Here is a 25,293-nt window from a genome sequence, read left to right as displayed (position 1 = left end):
TTTCCAACATATGAGACAGAATGGATTCTCTAATATAGTTTTCTCAGTACCGGCTGCATATTCTAAACACCGGGGAGGTTATGGGAAGGGAAGCAGAAAGGATAAAAAGGAGGAGGAGAAGGAGAAGTTGTCCAGCCTGACTCCAGGCTGATAAAAGCAGAATCTGTGGGAGCAAGGCCCAGGCATCAGTAATAAATAAAAATCTCCTGAGATGAATGCAGGTTGTTTCCATGTCTTGGTTATTATAAATAGTACTATTACGTATGAGCACTGGGGTGCATGTATCTTTTTGAATTGGAATTTTCTCTGGATATATGCCCAGGAGTGGGATTGCTGGATCACAGTGTTCTCCATAGTGGCTGCACAAATTTATATTCCCACCAACAGTGGAGGAGGGTTCTTTTTTCTCCATATGCTCTCTGACATTTATTATTTGTAGACTTTTTGGTGATGGCCATTTTGACTGGTGTGAGGTGATACCTCATTGTAGTTTTGATTTGCATTTCTCTAATAATTGGCAATATTGAGTATCTTTTCATGTGCTTGTTGGCCATCTGTATGTCTTTTTTGGAGAAATGTCTATTTAGGCCTTCTGCCCAGTTTTTGATTGGATGATTTGGGTTTGTTTGTTTTTTTTTTTTCTATATTAAGCTGTATGAGCTGTTTGTATATTTTGGAAATTAATCCCTCGTCAGTTGCATCATTTGCAAATATTTTCTCTCATTCTGTAGGTTGTCATTTCATTTGGTTTATGGTTTCCTTTGCTGTGCAAAAGCTTTTAAGTTTAATTAGGTCCAATTTGCTTATTTTTGCTTTAATTTCCATTACTCTAGGAGATGAATCCAAAAGAATATTGCTGCGATTTATGTCAAAGAATGTTCTGCCTATGTTTTCCTCTAGGAGTTTTATAGCATCCGGTCTTATGTTTAAGTCTTTAACCCATGGGGCTTTTCTTGTCATGAGCTGAGATGGATGGAAGTTTGAAGTGTTGATAATGGATAGTGTGATTAGTTATTTCTTGTTCAATCAAGAGGTAGAGAGCACACAGAGCATTTAGTAGCTGGAAGAGTGGAACTAAATAATGGGAATGAATTGGATTCCTTTTAAGAATGAATATAAAAAGAATATAAAAATAATTTATGAGGAATTGTGAAATAATAAATGACACTGAAATTGGACATATGGGAGAAGACGTAAATGGTCAATGAAGTAGCCCTTAGCAACTATTAGAGGAGGCTTTTTTATTACAGATGTACTTTTTTTGTAAGCTTGTTGAACTCCAGAAACTTGTCTTATGTATTTCAGATGCTCAAAAACATTTTAGTTACTAATACCCCAGTAACATTAAACATACCGACTTGCTCCCTATTTAAACCAGATTAATTCTGGAAAAATGAATACATGAATGTGCTAAATATCCTTCAAATAAATATCTTATCTGCATATGTAAGTCTAAGATTGCTGGATTTTTTTTTAATGCCTTCTGCACACTTTAGACACACACTGAGTCATTTAATTGGAATTAGGTGCATACTGAAGAAAAATGTCAAGTTTCCTCTTATTTAGTGGGTTATCTGTTTGAAGCAGAAGCCAAGTGGTAACTGAGGACACCTGAGGGTCACATAATCCAACTGAAGAGTCCAAGACCCCACTACTCACCCAAACCAGCCTTCCACAGTACGTACAGTCTCAGAGGCAACTGTGAAAGTGGAAAAATGTGTGTACTTTTCTTTGAAAGAGTTCTTACCAATCTTGTTTCTTGATGAATAAATATGAGCAAAGACAAAGTCAACTAATTTAAACTATTGCTTTTATTATAATTACACGGGAGCACAAATAAATAAGCACAAAAGTATTGCAAAATATTGCCAATGCACTAAAGAAAACAATTTCTTTTCAAACAACATCTGGTTACTTCAGTAGTATCAAAGTACATTTATAATTACATGTTACCTAAAAAAATCAAGTACAAAAATTAAAAGAAATGAAAACATCAGTGTTTATATTATTATGTATATAGAAATGGCTAACAACACATGAGTGAGAAATCTGTTATCTAATGCTTATTTGCACAACTTTTCAGGCACATACCTGACATTTTTAATGGATTATGAAAAATGCAATATGACGTTCAGATTTTTAGATACCGTAAACATGTTACGTTGGAATGGATGTTAAATGGTTTCTTTTAAAAACCCTGTCTTTTAAAAAGGTAGTGCCATTATCCACTAAAAAACATATTATTTGATATCATTTTCTCAATAGCTATTTGTTTCAATTTCTTGAAAAGAGCAAGAAAGTAAACATACAATTGCTAAATACGTAAACACATTTTCAGTGCAAAATAACAAGACCTGTGACTTTACTGTGCTTTGTTTTTCATAATCACAGTGCACTTTACATAAACTGCTGCTACACTATAAATATTAACTGAAGGAGCTCCAAACAAAAGAAGTGCATACTAAACGTTTTCATATTTATTATATACAGTATGTATACTGTATGTGGATGTATACATGTGTAAATGTAGATGCTTTTAGGGTGGGTAAACCCAGTCATATTTGGGAACAATTGAAAACTTCAAAAAGATTTTCATATAATTGAGTTGTTTGAGATAACTACAATATTTCTAACAATATTTCCCCCTAAATTTGAAACTTTATAATATTTAAAGGGAATGTAATAGGACTTTTATTTTTCAGATTACACACATTTTGCTACGATGTAATTGACCCAAATATCAATGGGTTTTAAATAAATCCAAACCCCAAGCCATAATGTTCAAGTCCAACATGGTAAAATGTGTTATCCTTTTACTGATTTACATAGACAGCATTACATACCTAGGTGTACATACAGAGGCTTACACTTATACATAGTTTATACTTTGACATCAATTTTCATATGTTTTAGTATTTTGTTTTGACTACACACTTGATTGAAAAAAGAGAATAGCATATATAAACACATTAACGATGTTAAACACATGTGATATTGTATATCTTCCTAAAAACAATTGGCTTTGTTTTGAAAACATTAATAATTGCATAACCAAGCTCTTTGAAGGCAGGGGCCGCATCTTTTTGAACCCTTAATGCCAAATCCTTCAGAAATGTTTTAAGATAACTGATATAAGTTGCTCAGTAAATGAACTGTTAAGTGAATAATGGATTAATAACAAATTGCTCACATTCTAGAGTTAGCTATGTATTTTCCCACACAAGGAAGATTTAGTGAGTTAACCTTAACTACGATAGGTACAATTTTTCTTTCACTTCCATTAAAGTTTGGGACACAATGAATTGTGAATTTCTATCCTATTCTATTTCTACTTCTTTGCAAGAGTGCATTATCTCTCAACTCAGATTACTTGCTGTTAAAATCATAAGGATGTTTTCTTAATTTCATAGGTAGCCCTAATTAGCTTGCAAGCTCTTTTTTATTTTAGGCAAGTGACTCACCTTAACATAGAAGTGATACTGAAATTGTGTTGTATGCGCATTGTTCTGATGTCTTATTTAATTAATTAAAACAATTAAAACCATAGGTCTGTTTAGTTTTGTTGATTTGATTGCCAAATTTGCTCATAAGAGTCAAACCAAATTGTATGTAAGGACAAGGCCTAAGCCAAAATGTAGCGAGAAAAATGTTTCTCTACTCTCCAGAAGCATTCAAAGAAAGCTATTTGGAACCTCAGTGCCTCTGAAGCCTCAGTGTCACCATTTCGAACAGTGAAGTTGTAACTAGTTGCATCCAGACAGTTACTGTGTATTTGAATGTGTATAGTCTTTAAAACTATAAATTTTAACCCCTTAATGTTTTATTTTGTTTCACTTTCATGACTTTTTTAAATAAGTGGACATTCACTTTTACACAAATCAGTCGCTTTTCACTCCCATCTTGCTTCGACAGCATAAACACAAGGGAAACGTTTGGCAATGTTTACATAAGGAACTACGGTTATATCTCAGAAGGTCCTGGCTCTGGAATTGGGCAGAAATGCAAAATTTGATTTTTTTTTTCCCCTTCCATCAATTCTAAAGAAATTTATCTCTTCTAAGAAGTTTTTCACACATAAAAGCATCTTGCTGACAGCCGATAAAACTGTTTCTATAAAATTTGCCGTGAAAAGGTGATTTTTATAGGTATGAGCTCTTCCAACCTGATAACCATGCCATGATATGATTTGTTCTTTGGGACTGCTAAAAAAATGTGAGCCTTATCATTCCATAGCTTTCTGGCTGTAGGGGGAGATTTTTATCATCTGACCAAATTCATCCATTGAAGTGTCCTGATTGACTGCCACCAGAGAGCAAGCTTGTTTTTCTCTCTATCCTAATGATCTTTTTTGCTCCACATAAAGAAACACTACACAAAGAGGAAATTAATCATAGGATGGCTATTGCCACATAAGCTAAGTCACCATGGTCAGCCATATAGGCACAGAATTCCATCTCTTGAGTCAAATACCAATTAAGCTGCTTTTCCAGGTCTTTCAGCTACTTCCCACTGAAGACAAGATTTGGAGAAATTAAGTGGAAATAGTTGCTTAAGGTCAGATTTTCAAGCAAGTTACCTTCTCAGGAAATAACTGGCTTAAAAAAGGAGCATATAAAACCTGGCTACAGCATGAGTTTGGCAGAACAAACGGAAATGGCTGAATCCAACACAAATCATTTTAGTAGCTTTTTGACAAGTGGCCAGTATTTAAAGAACTATCTTCTGCCTTATTCAAAGAGATATGGGAAAGATTGGCATTTGAAAAACACACTTGCATGTGTTACCTAAATAGAAATTTCAAAGGAATTCTCCATCATTATCATAATGAGCCTTATATATATAGATACACAGATCTAGATATATAGAGAGAGACATATCTATCTGTTTATATAATATATCTATATATATCAAATCATCATAATGATGCTGAGAATTGATGGCTTATAGATGACTGATTCATTAGCTAGAGTACACGTGGTCATAATAACTTAAATCAGGATAACAACTTGGGTCATAAACACATTTTATCTCAATTCTGATTTTACGCATTTTCATCACTCTTAGACTTGTACTCCACTGATCGTTGGGTTTGAAACATGATCGATAATTGGTGAAATTTGGCAGCAGGGTTTATTTAGGCTACTTAACATCTCGCCATGATTTCCTGTACTTGTGACGCTGCTTTTTTTTTTTTTGAACCACCTCAGTTATTCAAGCAAAACCTAAAACTTCAATAAGCGTTTTATGTATACAGTTCTCGCACTGAGTTCTCCTCCACGCGTACACGCGCACACATAACAGATACACATGCTCCCCCTTACCTTATTTTCCTTATACTTTCAGAATTCTTGTTGGGCATCAAAATATACATTAATTATAAAATATTAAAAAAGTATTTTATAACATTTCAAAGGCTTGAAAGAAACTATTACTGATAAAGCGTTACTACGCCTTTAGCGATATAGATTACAAAAATTCCCTAACTCCTGCTATATTTGGTTTTACTGAGCAGCATGGTACTATTGCTGTCAAAACCCTTACAAGGAAAACCGCTATGACAATAACTTCAAACACATACCTTCTCTCTCAGAAATATAATACTAAATTGATTGTTAAAGAAGAATCACATACTGTCAATTTCAGGAAGCATAAATAGTAATTTAAATATACAAAATATATGTGATAGTTTCCTTTTTATTCACCCATGGGGATATTTATAGTCGACTAACAAGTTACTCTTAAAAGATATATACGATTTGTTTAACTTAAACTTTACCAACACATAAAATTGAATCCAACCCGGCTCCCATCCCCTGCATTTCCTGTTTCTTCCTTGAAACAAAATAAACAATCGGTCATAATTCTTTGGTCATGGTGTCATAATCAGTAAAAATGGGTGTGATTGATGAAAATGCACAGAAAGTTATACCACAAAATATGGCGATGACTAGTTTGAAAAATTAACATGAAATACTACTCCATTAATGGACCTAAATTTTAAGATTGGTATTGAGTGGACTAATATGTAAACTCATCTGGTTCAAAGCTTATTGATCATTTTCTAGGGGAAACAGACATACACATGAAAAGTTACTTAAAAATAATGATTGCAGTGGCAACATAATGCCGCTGTTCCCACCTTCTTGAAAGTAGTCCTGCTATTTACCCTTTGATTCCTTGTTCCTTCCATTGTCACAGTGAACCCTGGTCTCCTCCAATCAGATCTATGATGCAAGGACGGGTATCCCTAAAGTCATTTCTGAAGGAAATGTTTTCTGCTGGGATGTCCAAATATATGCTCGCAACTTTCTCTGGAGTCTGACTAACCATTGCTTAGTACAAACAAGATGATACTGATGAGAAATTCTTATAAAGCCAATGTAGCAAAAATATCGGTGTTGATGTGATGTGGACGTCCAAATTCAGCATCACATTTGCGTTCATTTCCTGTCAAACCCTTAAAAACTTACAAAGCAACAGATGTTCTGAACGAATATGATATTCAACTGCTACATTACTAGCACCAGATCATATATTATGTGATTGAACATAATTTATATGTGAGCTCAGGTACAGAAACCAAATGTGGGCAGACAAAAAACACACTTTAAATGCAAAAATTAATAATAAAAGGCATCGAGGGATTACATATAAAAGAGATAACAAACCAGTTAATACCGAAATTGTTTCATATAGTAAAACTCTTGATATTTCTGTAATTTGTATACGTATAACGTGTGTTATTTCAGGTGTCACCCATAAACTTGTAAAATATTTACATCTTACTATCTTCTGGATTCAAAATAATCCGTGATAAATAAGTGTGCCTTAATTGCAAGGAAATAGACGTTTTATCTTGAACTTGCCACGAACAGGCACAGCTTCCCGTGGGTTTTCCAGGGAAGTGCTGGCATTCCATTCTGACAGGGAAAATGTGTAACAGTTACTTATCACATGACCGAGTCGACCTCCCTCTTCCTGTTAAGGAACGTGGAGCTCACGCCATCCTGCACACGGTCAGATGGCAGTGTCCCAGAACACCGTCTGCTGCTTAGCGTAGGGTGGAGGGCTGTACTTCGCACCCGCATTCTTCTTCCAGCTGGGGAGGGTAGGCATGCTATCCTGTTTGCAAAGGCCCTTTTCCGTTTTCTGTCTAGCTTTTATTTCCTTGCACAAGCAACGCTTTTTCTCAATCATCTCAAGCATTGTATGGTCTCCATGAAACCACTGCATGCATGCCACCTAGCAAAAAACAAAGAGTGAATACAGAAGAAAAAAATGGAATGAAAGCAGTTTTTTTTTTTTTTGCACTGTGCTAGTATTTGTTTCAAAAAAAAAATGTCAGCTGTTTGTATTTTTTGAAATTCTTAGAAAGCAAAATTAAAGCATGGGAACCATAAATAAAATGTATACTCGAACTAGTGGACATTGTGATATTATTAAATGATAACTGAAGCATGATATTTTTCCAATATGTTTTAAAAGCCCATGATACAGAGATAAAACCTTTTGTCAAATGTTTTAAGCCATTTGCCAAATATTTACCTATTATTTTTATGTTGACTTCATTGTCTTATGGGTCCCAATATGCCTAAGTTGAATTATTAGAATTACTTTTCAGTGAGATCTAATGAGTGAGATATGTTTTAAAGATTTTAATGAACATTTTCATTCTTAAAATAAAACTTGTGTTTGTTCATAGCATAAAGAATTAAGACTTTCAACTGTTTTCTCCCAAATCGAGCTTCAATGTGCATCTAATGCTTGGAATTTAAATACTTAAATAATTATTTTGCAAAGAAGTTTTGCTACACTGTTTGATGCTTCAGCAAATATCTAACTAGAATCATTGGCTTCTGCAATCATACTGACACAGATCCTAATTAGCTTCATAACTTCAAAGAACCTGATTCGTCAGGTCAGTTGGGTACCAGGAGAAGGTTCAGTGCTGACTATGTATTGATGCGCATACATATATTTCTGGACAGGTAAACACTACTCCCAGGTGTACAAGGCCATGTCCACCAACAACTGTTCTTTGGAACGGAGCTAGTTGGCTGAGTCTGCCACAAGCACAGCAGTGTGACTGGGCCGTGGACCCAGGATGGGGACGCTTACAATTAATTGTTTAAACAAATCTGCTTTATGATTTGAAGGGTGCAAATAGCTCACTTGGAGTCACTAAATTTGATGGAACGATTTTAGGAAAACAATCAGCAAATACTTCAGGTTAAGTTTTGATGTGAACAAGGCAAAACTGAATTCTCACAATTCTTAATTCTTTCTGGAGAAGGCAGAACTCCGAGCTAGAAGACAGACTCGAATACTGGGTGTGTCAAATTTCCACTGGCCACTCCATTTCTGTTTCTTTATCCAAATCACTGACTTTATAATATCTTAATTTCAGAAGTAAGTATAAGGATCAAACTGGATGATGAAGGTGAAGTCATTTTTACAAACAGTAAAACAAATCCCACAAATTATTATTCTAATACCAACATGTACCTAGCGACAGTTTTTCCATACCTGCTCTCTGCCCGGCATGTGGGAAGAGTTCCATATATGTTACATTAAATTCTCCCAGCCACACTGAAAGTTAGGATTTAGCTACGCGCAAATGAGAAAGCTGAGTCTCAGAAAGTTTAAGGTACTAGATCAAGGTCACAGCTTATTGGCTATGATACAGACCTATGTCAAACTAAAACTGTCCAACTTCAAAGTGAATAGTGTTTCTACTACAGCATGCTCCATCTCCTGAATATGGTTTAGAAATTATAATAACAGTTATTGTTGTATGTACTACCATTTCCAGAGGCTATTCAAAAATGCACATGTATTTATAGGTTTATGAATGGATAAAAATTGCTTATCAAATAAATCAAAATCAATGGCTTGGACTTAGATTCCAGAAGATGATATTCTTAGGTAAATATCCTGTATGTAAGGTGCCTAAGTTGATATAAAGTTCCGTGAAAGAACAGGCTGTGTCTGATGCCCTTTGGGTCCTCTAGCCCTTAGCCCAGGGCCCTGGACATCAGTGCTCACTTTTTAAGTAAAGTTCTAGTGAAGTTCTGCCCAACAGGTTTCTGTCTCAACAGGCAATTATTAAAGTGACTTGGAAATTTTTCAAAGATTTATTATGTTTTATAACATGATAACCTAGGCAATAAAAATACAGTAAGTCTATTTTGGTGGAAATACAAGCAAAATTTATTGAGTAACTATAAACTGTCATAAGTGGAATTTATAACACAATTTCCAGAGGGCCAACCCCAAACTGCATTCATCTCAGTAGCCCCAACATGCAGAACAGAGTCATTTCACTCTCAATAAAAGTTTTAGGAAGGCATTGAAGCCATCACCATTGAACAATTTTTGTTGCTTCTCAGAAACTCAGATAATTTTTTCCTAATGAAATCTCACTGGATTTTACACATTCCAGGAAAATTGCAAAACATCAAATCTTTAAGGTAATATATTTACAGCATTATTTCAACATTTGCAATATATTTACTTGTCCACACAAACATTAAATAATCTATTACCTAATTTTCTTTAATATTTTTAGGGTATGAGTCAGTATATGCAACTGCAAAATAATAATTTTCCGGGATTGCCCTGACAACAGTGTCACCAATATATTTCATAGTTGTGATCACAGTTCATAAATGCATTACATTATCTATAATAAGTATGTGTTTTCAGTCAATTAGAAGTTTATGTTATATGTCAATATACTAAGAATAATCCATTCTTTAAAAATCTAAAGAATAGGTGTTTAAGAATAAAGAGTTATAAAATACAGTTTTTCATATTCTTTACATTTTTATTTTAGAATATTTATATATCCACATGATTGCAATATAATGGCTCAAAATATAAATAGAAGAAAATCAACCATTTTTTCTTTCAGACTGACCCTGCAATATTAAACTATCTTCTTTTAGGGGCCAGACGTATGGTCAATAAAAATGCTGAGAGAAATCACTGCCCAATACATGAAAGAGGGCTAGGCATTCTAACAAAATTCAAATACAGGTTGTCAGAAGATAGCCAATTAAAATATTTTTAATTTTGATAAGTTTAACAAATATGTCCAGTTTGGAATAGAATCTTCACATGTTAAATTTGCTGTCGAACTTTTTTTTCTCATTTAAAATAACCCCCAAAATTATTATGTTACAATGATATGAATGAGTGATACATGGAATTCATTTGAGGGGAGATAAATCTGCTTTATATATTTATTTTTAAAGACACATGTTTTTTAGTAATTTTTTCTGGAGGGTACACATTCTTTTTAATTCCCCAAGTTAAACTCAATGATACTTCTATGCCTGTTGACATGGCTAAATCCATCTCCCTTAAAGTGAGTCAAATATTATATCCTATTCTTGCAATAAGATGTTATACTTCAATTCATTACTTCAGATATAACAACTAGAATGTTTAGTCATTCTATGAAGTGTGTTAAGATTACTACCCATAAAGGATATCTAGATGTTCTGTTTTTTTATTTATTTATCATTAAATTCTTCATATCTAATTTAAATTTAGCTGTAAAATTCCATTCCATTTCACCCTGACATTGAATGAACTCAGTGAGTCCATCTACAACTAATTTGAAATTAAGCCTAGAACAGAAATTCTTTCAGTTTAGTTATTTAATCAAGTGGCCTGTTTCTTATCTTTAATCTGAATGCATTTCTTGGATGCCCCACATAGGGAAGAAAAAAAAAACAAACACAGGCAAGTAAGTATACATTGGGAGATAGTTGTTCAATTAATATGAACACACTTACATAGCTTGGATAAGATTTTCATATTATCAAGATTCAGCAGAGGCCAATGATCTTGGCTAATTTCATGAGGATAAAATCAAATGAAGTTCTTCCTCAAGAAGGTGAAACATAATAAATCTTCACTACATAAATGGAGTCTATACACAGTGACTTCTTTCCAAAGAGTATGGAAAGGAGGAGGAGAGGAACTTCACAGTGAAGAGACCTGGAGAGCACTATCTACACCGCACTGGCTGATCAGCAGTGATGAGTGATGCCGACAGTACGCACCCTTGATATGATGTGAAGAGAAGGGCATTTTACCTCTGTGATCTTCCTCCCCAAAATCATAACTCCAGTCTAACCATGAGAAAAACACCAGACAACCCAAAATGAGAAACATTCTATGATACAGCAGTCCAGTAATCCCTAAAACTGTCAAGGTCATACAAGATAAGGGAAGTCTGAGGAACTGTCACAGTTTAGAGAGGACCAAGGAGACATGATAAGTGAAGTTGATGGACGTGGTATCCTGGAAGAAATCTTGAAACTAATAATAAAAACCAAGGAAATCCAAATGAAGTATGGATGCAAATAATAATGTTTCAGTATTGATTCATTAGTTGTGACAAAAGCACCATGATAATGTAAGATATTAACAATAGGGGAAACTGGACATGGGGTATACAGGAACCCTCCATGTATCCCTTTGCAGCCTTTCTGTAAATTTCAAACTATACTAAAATTTTTAAAAATACATTTTAGAAAATAACATGATAGGACCATATTTTTTCCAAAGAATATGTAAGTGTGTATTTCATTCTTTATATGGAAGTAACATGGTAGAATGGAAGAGTTAAATGACTTGACTGGGATCTTGATCATTGTGTGGCATTGAAAAGTCATGTATCTCTCTAAATTTGTATATAATTCCTATATACATTATATATATGTGTGTGTGTGTGTACATGATTTATATATACATAGATGTACACTGGGACACTTTATATATATTATGCATATTTGTATACCACACTTCACAAGGTTGTAGGAAGCAGTAAACTAATGCATGCAAAGAGATTAAAAACTGTAAAGTCCCATACATTGATCATGATCTAATCTTCCGATCCTTCAATGCATCAGGAATGGCACAAATGAGAAGGAATTTTAATTCACTTCAACAATTACTTTCTCTAAGAAATAAACTGAGTACTTCCTGATATTGGGTATATTTTATCCAACAAACAAAGAAATCGTGAGATTTTTTCCAATAATAAATCTCCCTAATATTTATTTAAAGTATCCAATTTTTCAAAATATGTAAAACATAAAGAGAAAAAAATACTCTGAAATAAGCACTTGGAGCATTTCAGTAATAAACATGATAGCAGAATAAAACTGATACAAGCATATGTATCTCTATTGATTTTGACTATTATGCTTCATGAGTTAGCACATGAAAAAATGTTGTCAAAGATTTAGGAGACAGGAAACAGTGTTGAGCTGGTGCCTCGTTGGCTTTGGAATTAAGTTTAGCTGGGAGTCTTACGATTTGAGAATCAAATTTAATTTCTGAGACAATAGACACAACACCAATACTCATCTTCAGATGCTCAGGGTTGGGCGGGGTGGAAATCTACGGGTTCCGGAAGTTGCTCTCTTTGGGCCACCTTCTCCCACCTGGATGGATAGCCCATTTTATAAGACATCGTCATCCAGCAGGGGGAGTGTAAGCCTGAATCTGGCTGGAAAAGAAGCTAGAGTTACCAAATTTCTCTGAATTTTCCCTTTACCCTGAAGAAAATTTCTCCAAGGGAGGATGGGCTGTGTTAGTGGGGAAGCAAGGAAGACCAGGCCGGGAGCCCAGCTGCCGTGGCAGGGTGGGGGCGGGGAATCTGAGAAGAGGAAGCAACTTCTTCAGGAGTTATGGGAGGTGGCAGGTCACTCTGACCTGCGCTTCTTCCTGTCCTTAGGAGTGAGTCACACACAGGTTAGCCAGAGGTGTTGGCGATCTCATCAAAAATGCTCTTCCTCTCCTATTTAGTGGGCAAAGAGATTGATTCTTTATTAACAAAACATACATAAAGAAGAAACAGGTAAGCACCATGGCTTTTTTTACATCTGTCTTCAAGATCACGGGCAGGGATTGGCCAACTACAACACATTTCCCAAATAAAGTCCATTGCCTGTTTCAGTACAGCCCATGAACAAGAACTTTAAAGTTTTTAAATAGTTGAAAAGAAAACAAAAGAAGAGTATTTCCACGACAGATGAAAATGATATGAAATTCAAATGCCAGTGTATACACAGTTTCCACTGGCCTCAGATAAGTCCATTTGTTCATGGATTGTCTCTGGCTACTTTCACACTATTGACTAGAGTTGAGTTATTGGGCCAGATACTATGGTCCATAAAGCCTAAAATATTTACTGTCTGTCCCTTTAAAGAAAAAGTTTGCTAACTTACTAAGTCAATAGCCAATTAACCCTTAAATTACATATCTACTGGAACTGCCTGATAGAAGAACAAAGAGGGTAATACCAATATTGGTATTATAGAAAGGACTATAGAACCAAATCAAGAGCATTGATTCATATACGTTCACAATATTTTTCATATCAAGTTTGGTCCTTTAGATAAATCATAAAGGATGAGGTTTACTTTTAAAGTCATCTCTGACAATTGGTTTAGACTAACTGGGCATATTGACTACACATTTTACATCATTATAAGGAAAAACAGGAATGTTGAAATTGAAGAAATAAAGTGGATAATCTGGTTTAAAGTCTTTAAATAAGAGATTTAATACAAGGTCAACCCTTCCTTTGAGTGACTCTGCAGTGGTTATTTGCTTGTCTGTCATGTGTCACAGTGGTGATTCCAGTTCAATATAAAAGTTGTTTTCAGAATTAAAAAAAAATAATTTTAGTAATTTATATTTCTTTTCTTCCTTCCCAACTATATTTTGGAAAGAAGGGGTCATCTTTGCATAATATACACAACAACACAGGCCCTCAACGGGCCTTTTGAAATTGACAAAGCAAAGTGATGGAAGGGTTATAACTATCTGCACCTGTCAGCAAATTCACAAATTATTACCTAGCTATCAATAATAAATGATCAAATCTATGTTCGTTGATCATTACAGAGAAAGAAAAATGTCTTTTTCTTTGAAAGAGTAAAGCTTACTCTATGTATTTATATGTGCCTCTACCTATCTACGCATATGTATTTGTATAAAACAATTGATATTTTGAAAATGCATTGAGGTGACCTAACGTCACAGTTTTTTCTATGGTAAAACTTAAAAGGCAGAGTCAATAATCCATGTGACTTTACAACTACTTAGAAACACCATTTCTTTCCAAAATACAGTATACACGTAACTCTTGAGTTTTATAGCAACGTCCTTTCATCAAGACCCAGGTCACAAGTCACTTTCAAGGACAGAGGCTGGTTTCAACTATTGTCCTAAACAGTGAAAATTACAGCTGTTTGCAAGCTCTGCCAATACACTGCTCATCTCTCTGCAATAACAACAATCCTATTTTGGGGTGCAGCTTTGATTTCTTTCTATCTTAGGAGACAGTATAAGGTAGATAGAATGGGTATCATGACCTGGTTTTACCACTTATTAGTTGTGAGATGTGGGACAAATCATTTAATCTTCCTGAGAACTTGTTTATCTGTAAAATGAAAATAATAAGACCTCAGATTTGTCGGGAAGATTGCATGTAATAATTTAGCGTCTACCACGAAGTGGAAACAAAAATATAAACTCCTCTACCCCAGCAGACTGAGTTTTTTTTTTAAGACAGGGGCTCTACAGTGAATGTCACATCTTTCCCTTTAGCACAAGGAAGTATGTCAAAACGCTCATGCAATGAATGAATGAACAAATGAAAACTGACAGCCACTCAAACAGGGCAGTGAGAATATTAGTAGCATTAGCACTGAGTTGTGTTACTGAAAAAAAAATGAACAAATAAGCAAACAAAAATCTTACTCATTTTATGTGTTGAAAACGACTCTTGGATTTCCATATTTACTTTTATTAGCAGCGAGTTGAATGTATTTGGATATTTCACAAATGTTTAGTAACAGAAGAGTGGATCAAGACCTTAGTTTATTCTTTTTTTTTCTAATGAGGGGATAATTTTACTTACAGATTTATATATTTTCTTAATTTAGGATATTTATATATTATTTATGTTAACAATTTCTAGTATTTGACACTTCATAATTAGTCATTTAGGTTATTACTTAATAATAGATGTTTCTAATTTTTATGTAGTCAAATCAGTTGAATTTTTTCAAAATGTCTCCATGTTTGAATTCTTCAAGGTTTCTTAAACTTTTTGACAACTATAAATACAATTCTTTACATTTTTCAGGGCTTATGGTTTACCGTACTCTTGAATTTACCTTTCACTTATTTTGTTTATATTCTTCCTTGTTGCTAACGGTACATTGCTTGGGAAGGGAAAATATATTTCATAAGAAAAATTGTGTTTAAAAGAATCATTACATTTCATTAAAAGAAAATAAATGTCTGTTTTGAAGGCTGTCTGGAAGCCTACTGTATGCACACACACGTGCACCCATGAATACATACATACATTTCATATATATTCATAAACATACATATGGATGTGTGTATAAAAGTGTGCAGCATACAGTGTGTTTATATGTATGTATTTGTGTGTATATTTGTGCATAAGGGTATATATCATAGAGATATGATTAAATTACTGTTACCTCCTCTAGGTTTCAGAAAACAAAATTATAAAAGTTTTGCTGAAAGAAAATGTGTGTCAGTAATGTCACTGAAGAAGAAACAGTAGGCTAAAGCTAATAAAATCTCGTACCTTGAGGCTTTTGATCCACCTCAAGGAATACTCTCAAAACTTTCTTGAATGATTTTATAAAAGTTCTGAAATAACCTAGCCTGTTACATTCACCTTTGACCAAGTGGCTTTGGGAAGAAGGATTGTCACAATCTGAGTAATAATCATAAGAACATCAACAGTGTAATTATAGCAGCAACCGTGATTTATTGGTTATAAACCATGTTCCAGACACTCAACTGGCACTTAGCGTATACCAATTCCTTTAAAGCTTAATAACTGGATAAGATGCCTTATGGCTCTTTGTTAGATGATAAATGGAGGCCTACAGAAGTTAAGTAATACGTATAGAATCATATTCCTAACAGAAGGCAGAATTAGAATTGGAACTAGATATACCAAATGCTAGTCTGTGCCCTGATCATGGCACTGGATTGTCTCAGCTCATTAGGATTAAAGCGGCCACACTGAACACACACACACACACACACACACACACACACACACAACTGCCAGAGTACTTTCACTTCAGAGAGCCGACAACGAGGGTGAGTGTGCTGGATTAAATAAAGGGGGTAAAGTTTGCCGCTGAAAGACTGAAAGATTAATAGAGGATTTATAAGCTGTGAAAACGTTGGTGGCTGCAAAGCTTTGAACGTGTCATTACTGTCATCACAGCATCCTCTCATCTTCGTAGTTGTCAAGGTCACGGGCACAATCATCATTGCAATTCCTCTCAGTGAGCAAGGCACTGTGTGAACACTCAGCCCGCTTCATTCCATTTTAGCCTCAGCATAACCCTGTGGTCACCATATTCGGGATGAGAAAATCAAGTTTAGAAGAGGTTCAGGATCGCTTAGCTGTGTCTAGAGACAGATCCCGTACTGGGCGTGAAAGGGGTTATTAATAGAGCAGAACACAGTAATCTCCCTCCCTGCGTAACGCTCTCCATCCATAGCTCAAGTTTCTTGCCTCCAACGCACAAGAATACATCCCTAAGGCCCCACAATATTTGCACTTGATCATATTTAATATCCCAAGGTTAAGCTGCCAAGGTAGTGCTCTGTCTTCACTCTCCCTCCTTCCTGGCTTCCTTCTTGAAGAAGTTAAACACTTCTAAAGCACTTAATGGACGGAGCATCCTAATGAGACGATGTGTCTGAGTGGTGAATAGTAGCAATCCCCAAAGCAGTAAGAACAAAGTGTCCTTTCTTGCTATGTAAGAATACCTCCATCTGATCTCACTTTTGAACTGCTAACTGGCTGGTTGTCCTTCCGTATAATTGTGTGTGGATAATACGGTAATATGTTACCCGCACCGGATACTTCACCAAGGGAGCCCCTCTGAAAGTATTTTTCTTTTTCCTTCACCACCCACAGCTCAATCTCATTTCAATAAGTACCTTTTCCTCAGTTTCATGGCAGCAAACAACATAGTCGTCCTCCCACACATATTTGCACATCTCCAAGAATATCGACAAGTAGAGTAAAATGTTAGTGTCTCTCGACTGAGTTGCACAAAAATGTTAGCTGATTCAATGAGTGGCCTTAGGAGAAGAAGCCCAACAAAGGCTGCCTAAAAGAAAAAGTCCATGGATGGTTTTCACACCACCATGAAAGAAGATGCTAACTGCATCAAACCACCGTTTTATCAACTCTTCACTACAGCAGAATTTTAGAGAAGAATTGAATTTCAACATCTAGAAAAATGGAAGTTTTAAAACATTTAAAAATGCATAACATTTTTATAACACCAAATGATGACTAAATGCAAAAAGCAAGTTGTCAAAATAGAATGTTAACTTTGTATCTCTTGTGAACAAATGCAAAATGCAAAGTGGCAATTCTTCGTGGCTTAGCACTTGTTCCCTGGTGAAAGACTGTGTTCAGTCATACAATGGAAACCTATCTATCTAATAATGCCCCGTCCAGCCAGGTGTGAGTGGCATGGCACCTGCCTCTCTATGCATGTACACAGAGCATATATATATGTATATAGATGTAATAAGGAGGTTTATCTGTGGAAGCATACAAATACAACGACTTCGAGGAATAATGATCAAATTGCATGAGAAAGAGTTGATTTATGAGATAGTTCTCAAGTGTCTGAAATTGACTCAAAGTGTTGCTGCATTAAAATCTGTATAAAGTTGTGAAGGGCATAAATAATATATACAATGATATATGATATCCCTATGGCAAAATGAAAGATGAGGCTTTTCAGATGAATGTTGAACTGTGTTCAAAAATCAGAAATATTATGTCTATGGTATGTGTCCACAGGCAGAACCATTATGTCTATGGTATGTGTCCACAGGCAGAACCATGTATAATTTAAAAATATATATATATACACACACACACATATGTAAAACTTGATTTGCCTTTTCGCTATTTTATGACTATGAATATGAATTCTTTACCTTGGAAAGTAAAAAGACTATAGAAAAATTGTGATACATTTTTCCCAATAAAGAAGGCACAACATATTCCTCAGCAATTAACTCTAATAATGACTAAAGATACAATTTCAGCTGTTAATTGATTAAACTAATTGTAATAAAGAAAAAAAAAAGACCTCTGAGCAGGTTTCAGAATTAATTTCTGTTTTTAAATGAGCAATATTTAAATGAGCAAATTTCTAAGTAGAATGCCTTAAAAAGACATTCCCTGAAGGAGCCAACTGTATTACAAGATAAAATTCAATTACAACAAATGTATTGATGTTTTCCATTAAGTATATTCTCTTAATCACTTAACATTAGCATTAATTTAATTTCAAGTTTAATTTCAACACAAAATATTGGTTTTTAATAGTGCAGATGGACTTGACCACAGATAAATTAGGGAGAATCACATCTCAATAAACATTTGTTTTATCTAAAGCAAGAGAGGGAAGATGAGAGACAAGGAGAATCAGCTAATCTTCAAGAAACAGGCCTTAATAATCGCTGGCTGAGCTAACAATTATTTTCAGATCTTATAACTTTGAATAGAACTGGGAAAGAACATCAAATATATTTTTTTCTCCACTAGAATGCATTGCCCAATATGAGCATAGACTAGAGGATAAGGAATAAGCTGCCGATGACAGTAATTCTATTCTGAAACCAGCTTCATTATTTACTAGGTCTGGCCAGTCACATCATTTGTCTGGGGCTCAGGTTGGAAAGGACCAGAGGGTACAAACTGGGACATGAGGGTTGCATCAGGCTAACACATGTATTTTGTATAAAATGCACAATATTTTAAAATTTTGAACCCATGGAGGGGGAAAAAAAAAAAAACCCACAAATCAGTAGATTATAGAGGAAGAGAGAAGAAAACAAACAAACAAAAACACAAGAGGGAAGGAGAGAGCCAGGGCAGGAATGCCCAGATTTTGGCTTCTCTTGAAAAAAATCAAAGAAACATGGCACCGACTGGCCAGAGCTGAGTCTTCGCTACCTGTTTGAATAGGCTTGTCTTTCCCGTTTAGCTTGGTCCCATGGAACTTGACACGGTGGCAAGGTGCCAGTGCCGTTTTTCATTTCAGTAGGAATGAAATTTTTCATTTGGTAGAAAAATATTTTCATTCCTGCTGATTCTATCAAAGTGAGAAAGTACTCCTTTCCAACACCCCCTGGACAGCTGTACGCACTGCGGTCTGCATCTCCCTCAGTGCACCGCCTTAATAAATTTCCTTCCTTTCTGCGATTCCAAGTCTGAGCCACATTGACCTAAAGTTTGAGGCCTTTTATCCTAACTCAAAACCAGCACTTATGCCCCAAGTAATCAAAATAATCCTTGTAATGTTGACCATAAACTAACAGAGTCCAATTAGTTTATGGTCAACATTACAAGGCTTTATTCTTGGACTCTAGTCCAGTTGTAATTGGATTTCCTCAAAAGAAGCTGGCCATTTTCCTTTTAGCCAAATTCATCCAAATGTTGATGGGGTCAGTATGGAAAGACAGGAAGCAATGAACACCTTACACAAGCAACCCAAATCGGCTTGAGAGCAAGCAATGTCTTTGTGCCTATGATCTACCAAGCAGAGAGTTTAACAGACAAGTTCCTTCCTTCCTTGCTGCCTAATTCATGTCTTCCATCTCAATTTCTTCTCTCTTGCTTCCTGTGCTGTTTCCTTCTGCCCAAGATGACACCCTTCAGAGCAGCTAAAAACAAAGTGTCATGGACTCATCTAACTGATGACTGGGAGAGGCAGGCCCTGTGTAAGATGTGCTTGACAGAGAAACCAAACAAGGATTTCCAGGTAGGTCTCAAGTTGAAAGTCATGGAATCCAGTTTCCAGAATTAAACACTTTTATATGCTCTTAACCACTTCTCATGAGGGCAACTTGATGCAGTTTGCTCAACTTTAAAATCTAGAATTTTTTTTATTAAATGGTAGTTAATGTTAAAACCATTGAGGATGCCAGCTCATTTAAAAACACCTTTTCTAAAGCAATACTCAAAACGCTTCTTTAGTTGTGAAAAACATACACTCTTTCAGCCTGAAAGTGATTAAGGTTACTACCTAGAAAATGGCTTGGCCATCCCAGATCCTCTCAGCTCTTCCTTTAGAAGAATCACAATTCGCCATCATACGTAAGGGCCAACTTATGCTCAGAAGTGGAAGCAAAGCTAAGCTCTGAGGCAATAAATCCCTTGCTGGAAGTTATTCTAGGATTGTCCCTACCATATTAGGCTACCCTAGTTCGCAAGTCACTGTAGCACCTGCCATCACAGCGCCCTTCTGTTGAGGGCTTCAGAGAAAAGAAAGTGAGTCCGCAGAGGGATGATGCGGGGAACAGTGACAAGGAAGAGTAGAATGGGGAGAATATTCCTAAAAATATAAGACTTTTGCTCCTAGAGAACTGCTTTTATCATGTCATTTATCTTCCTAGAATGTCAAAGAGCTTCCATTGTCAACAGCATTATGTCAACATAACTTAGAGTGCGCTGAAGCAGACAGACCTTATAACCACACCTGCTTTCATGATCCTATTGTCTACAACCCCCTCATTGGAACCCTGGGCTCCCTCCAGCTCGGACCACCATTCCTGAGCAGCACACAGCACTCCTGATTCAAATCGAAATCTGGCTTCTCTCAGTCAAGCAGACTCGATGTCCAAGGAGATGACATGTCTACTGCTTTTGAAAATATGGGGAATCCCTTTTGGCGTGCTGTTCTGGGCCTGGTTTCTAAGAGCCTGAGGAATAAGCTTACACAACTTCACAAATCCATGCTTACATACAAACTATGACATACTTTCCTCCCTGCCAGTTTTCACCAAGACTCAGACCAATAACCCACTCAGAAATAAAATATATTTAAGTGGGTGTAAAATGAAAATCAGAAAGACAACAGACGAGCAGGAGCATATGGGTGTTCTGTGACAGTCTGTAGCTACCAGGATTCAAATGGAATTGAGGTGTCCAAAAACTTCTACTATTAACTTTCCTCTCTTCTTCTCTATTTCAGCTACTCATCCCATGGCTCCCCACACCTGCCAACATAAAGATAACTCTAAATACACTTGCTACATTCTAGTAGAATCATTCATATATTACTTATAAAAGACCTTACAATTTCTCACAGCTATACTTAGGATCCTAGTGTTAAAAAATAAAGAACCTATATATTTCAATAATTTTATTTTTCTTGGAATATCTTCCTTAAGACCAATACTTAATTTTTTTCTAATGAAATCAACATAAGTGGTCCTCTAAGTTGGTTCATAAAGAAGAGTGCTCAAGCTCAAAGACATGCCTGCCATGACTGGATGGTTTGCCTCTTCCAATGTGTCCAGAGAATAATGGGTACTGAAGATGCTTCTTAGCAGTTGGGGGGATAAAAATGATATTAACAAAAACTAACCTATGTGGAGCACACAGTGTCTGGTGCTCTTCCAGATGCTTTGTATATGCTAACTTATTTACTCCTTGCACTCATCTAGTCTATAGAGTTGACAGTATGATGCCCATTTTACATATGGACACCTGAAGCTCTGTAAGATCCATGCCCAAAATCACTGAGCAAAGAAGTGGGTGGAACTAGAATCTGAATTCAGGTAAACTAACTCCACAGCCCCCATTTTTAATCTTATACTATGTGGCTCTGTTCTTGGGGTGGCTACATGAATGTGATGAGATTATAAATATTCCCTATTATGTAGCTATCGCTATTTCTGGAAAAGAGCAAGTTGACCAATAAGTGCCATTTTCTTTCTCTATTCAGAGAGTAAATAACTGTGGCTCAGAGGAGTTAAATCTCTTGCCCAAAGACAGGCCACTTGGAATGGGACAGCCAGGTCTAACTCGAGAATCTGCAAAGTTGTCCTGCATCTGTCTGAATGCAGGAAGCCACCAGCATGTCTTAAAACTGTAGACACTTCCAGGACTGTCCCCTCCACCTCTGCACCATCAGGACCATCACGATTTATGCATTTTTGTCAACAATAACGATTTATCGAGCAGCCATTCCCTCGCAGTTACACAGGTCCTTGGGACTGAATTCTGAATGTGGGTCTCTTTCAGGACAGACAGATAAAATCAGTGCCCTGCATGGCATTCTCTCTTTTCCCCCACCTGTCAGCCTGAGACAGAGGATCCAACAGAAGGCTCAGAGGTTCTCAGGAATGACAGAGTCACGGGTTGAGAAGAGCCCAGGTCTGTCCCACGGTCAGGAACAGCCATCAACCAGGAAGATTCATGTTGGATTTGTGCGACTAAGAAACTTTATTTAGAGGAACAAACACTAAAATTTGGGGTTGTGCCTGTTACAGCAGCTCTGTCACTCACCTAACTAATACACAATCACAAATGTACAAGAGTACTCAGGATGTGAGGAAGTATACTGATACTGGACAACTAGCGTTCCATCTAATTCCTTAATATGACTGTAGCTGGATCTAGAGTGGAACGGACTAGGATGATATTTTCCAACATTTTAAATCCTACCTTTAAAAACACTCCTGTGGATACAAATCTAATTGCATGCGCCATAAGTGATGAGATGACCTCTTTACGTAAATTTTTTTAATGAACGCGTGGGTTCAGAATTATAAGACCAACCCTGGCCTTTTAACAGTCAGTAATCCACTTCCAGTTTTCAGAAAATAGAACTGCATCGGAAGGGACATTTGTGAAGTTATGAACTGAATAGGAATACTAGTCTCTATTACAATTTGATTATGTGGGGGGTCAATGAAATAGATAATATCCTTATTATAAAGTTATCTAAATAGAAGATACTATCTCTATCATTCAAAGACTTATACTCACCATGAAATTCTTTGAATTAAAACCAAAATAAACTTCTTGAGATCACTGAGCCCTAGAACCCTAGAAAAAAGCAAATTATTGCCAATAGAACAAAGAAGGAAGCATGACAGTATTTGGCATTCATGGTAGCACAGAATTTACTTTACAAATCAATCACAACCCTTTGCTACATGTATTATAGCCCCTGAATCAGCTCTACACTCTTGCCCTCTACTGGTACACTTTCATAAGGCAGGCCTTTAGAGAACTAGAACTTTTCCCATACTTCTAAATTTGAGCAATGTTTTACTCTCTGCCAAAGAGGTCTTTGGTTAACAGGAGAGAGATTTATTTTGTCAAATTCATCAAAACCACAGTTAGAGGTTTCTAATGACACTCTAACTTGAAACACTGGAACTCACTGAGTGTGTGGGAGGGACTTAGATGCCAAGAGAAAATGCCAAGTGGTAAACTGGCATTAAGTACTGTGTGAGCTGCTTTATAAGCCACCTCATCTCATGTCTCCATTTAAATTTACTAAAATAGCTGTGAGTGTATCTGTATGACAGATGAGGAGACTGAGGTTCCAGAGCCTGGTGATGGAGGACAGAAGTTTTAAGCCAGGGCTGATTGATTCTACAAACTGCCATCTTTCTACATGCCAAAGTGTTCCCTCAAATTAGAAGAAAGATAAAAATCAATAATAAAACAGATTTGGAAAAGAAATTAAAAGCATTAGAAATTTCACTCTTAAAATGCAAATGTATTATTAATATGTCTGCAACATTTAAAAAACTGCTTTAAATTACATTAGATAGTTAATAGAATTACTTAATTCAATATGTCAGGGAAGAAGAAATTTTCTCTCCCCTTCCAGGTTCTATTGGCTGATCTAAGGAGTAAATTGACATGAGACAGATCAACAGTAGAAAATCAAACAGAAATTTAATAACATGTGTACACAGGAGAGACCCAGGAAAACTGAGCAACTCAACAAAATGGCCCAAGCCCTCATCTTAAAATACCTCTTCAGCCAAAAACAAAAAAGGATGTAGAAGGTAGTGATTTGGGGCTTTAAAGGGGGGTCCTATGGAGGCAATTCACATGGAGATGGAAATGCAATTGTTTGGCAAACAAATGTTTGCTGGGCCAGGCAGAGACAATGGGACACAGAGAGGAATTTTAACAAACATACTTTGCCATCTACACACCTACTTCATGCTATACTTATCTGTGGTGATGCTCCCTTCCTGGAATTGGTCCTCTATCTACATTCTTTTAGGCAGTTAGTGGGGAAGGTCAAAGGTTCCTCCTGAGTCCTTTGGGCTTTAAAAATAATCAGCCTAAATCAGTCCTTCTGCCAAAAAGACACAATTTTGGGTGGCAGATTTTGCTCCCCTATAAATATAATTATTGAACACTTAAATAAACATTGTAGAAAATGTTCTAACACACCAAGGCACTTTCTGTATCATATGTATTATAATTAATGCAAAATATCTCACTTACTAGTAAGTATTGTTTTTCCCTAGGACAAGAATTTCAACTTATACAATGCTATTAATATTTTTTTCTACCTTTTTTTTTCCTGAAATAAAGTACTTGCTTTTTAAAAGCATTCCTTAACAATGAGAGCATGCCTCCAAAAGCAATTGTAATCCTATCCATCCTTTTAAGCTACATTTTTCCCTGAATGTACTTGCCAAGTTTCTCAGACAATATATATATAATATCTTTCTCTTAACTAGGATAGAAATAAAATAATTTATGCATTGTCCTTTGAGAATTTGAATAATGGTAACAAAACCAATGATGTTGTCAAATCCACTTTATCATATATTACCATGATCCTATACTCTTGAGAACTATAATTACAGCTCATCTTAAATGCTACCATTTTTCAGATAAGGCACCTGAGTCAGAGAGGTTAAATAATTTGTCCATGAAACTCAGCCAGGGGATAACTGAACTAGGATTAAACTCAGAGATTCTGCACATCTGCACATTTACATGCAATCTCATCACATTCATGAGCAATGCATTCCATAAATTAGAATATTCCGACTGGGATTCCTCTAAACTCCCCAAGCTTACATCTCACACCTTATGCAGTTCAAAAATGTATAGTATTCAGGAAAGAAACAAAAGGGCTTTATTCGTATTTTTCCTCTCTTACAACATACTCCAAATTGAAGGAAAGATTGCCTCTTTCCCATGAAAGGTTAGAAAAAGTTCTGAAAGAACTTGACTTCTGAAGATGGAAGCCAAGCCATACATTTGTCTTAAGTTTTCAGAAGAGCAACTGAAACTCTTTCATCATTTGTAAACAATGACTAATGAAAATCATTAATGTAACCTAGGTGGAGTGTGGGGGAAAAAAAGGTCAAATAATTTGAGAAAGTTGTAGTAGATAATGA

The 25,293-nt window shown here is 35.8% G+C and overlaps 1 protein-coding gene across 3 annotated transcripts in view; it reads right to left on the bottom strand.

Moving 5' to 3' along the window:
- Positions 1-6,833: 6,833 nt before the first annotated feature.
- The window catches only part of NYAP2 (neuronal tyrosine-phosphorylated phosphoinositide-3-kinase adaptor 2), a 243,778-nt gene continuing 225,318 nt past the window's right edge, over positions 6,834-25,293 (bottom strand). For 2 of the 3 annotated variants that reach the window (XM_064485218.1, XM_031452287.2), the window contains one exon: positions 6,834-7,242. In XM_064485218.1, the coding sequence (XP_064341288.1) occupies positions 7,018-7,242 (225 nt within the window). In that variant the 3' untranslated portion in view covers positions 6,834-7,017. Of the gene's footprint in view, positions 7,243-12,291; positions 12,818-25,293 lie in introns of those variants that run through there. The other variant, XM_031452288.2, reaches the window with a different exon arrangement.

Source organism: Camelus dromedarius, chromosome 4 (assembly GCF_036321535.1).
Source record: "Camelus dromedarius isolate mCamDro1 chromosome 4, mCamDro1.pat, whole genome shotgun sequence".
Taxonomy (NCBI): Eukaryota; Metazoa; Chordata; class Mammalia; order Artiodactyla; family Camelidae; genus Camelus; species Camelus dromedarius.
Note: the sequence above shows the minus strand (reverse complement) of the source record. Positions and strands in the feature narration are given on the sequence as shown.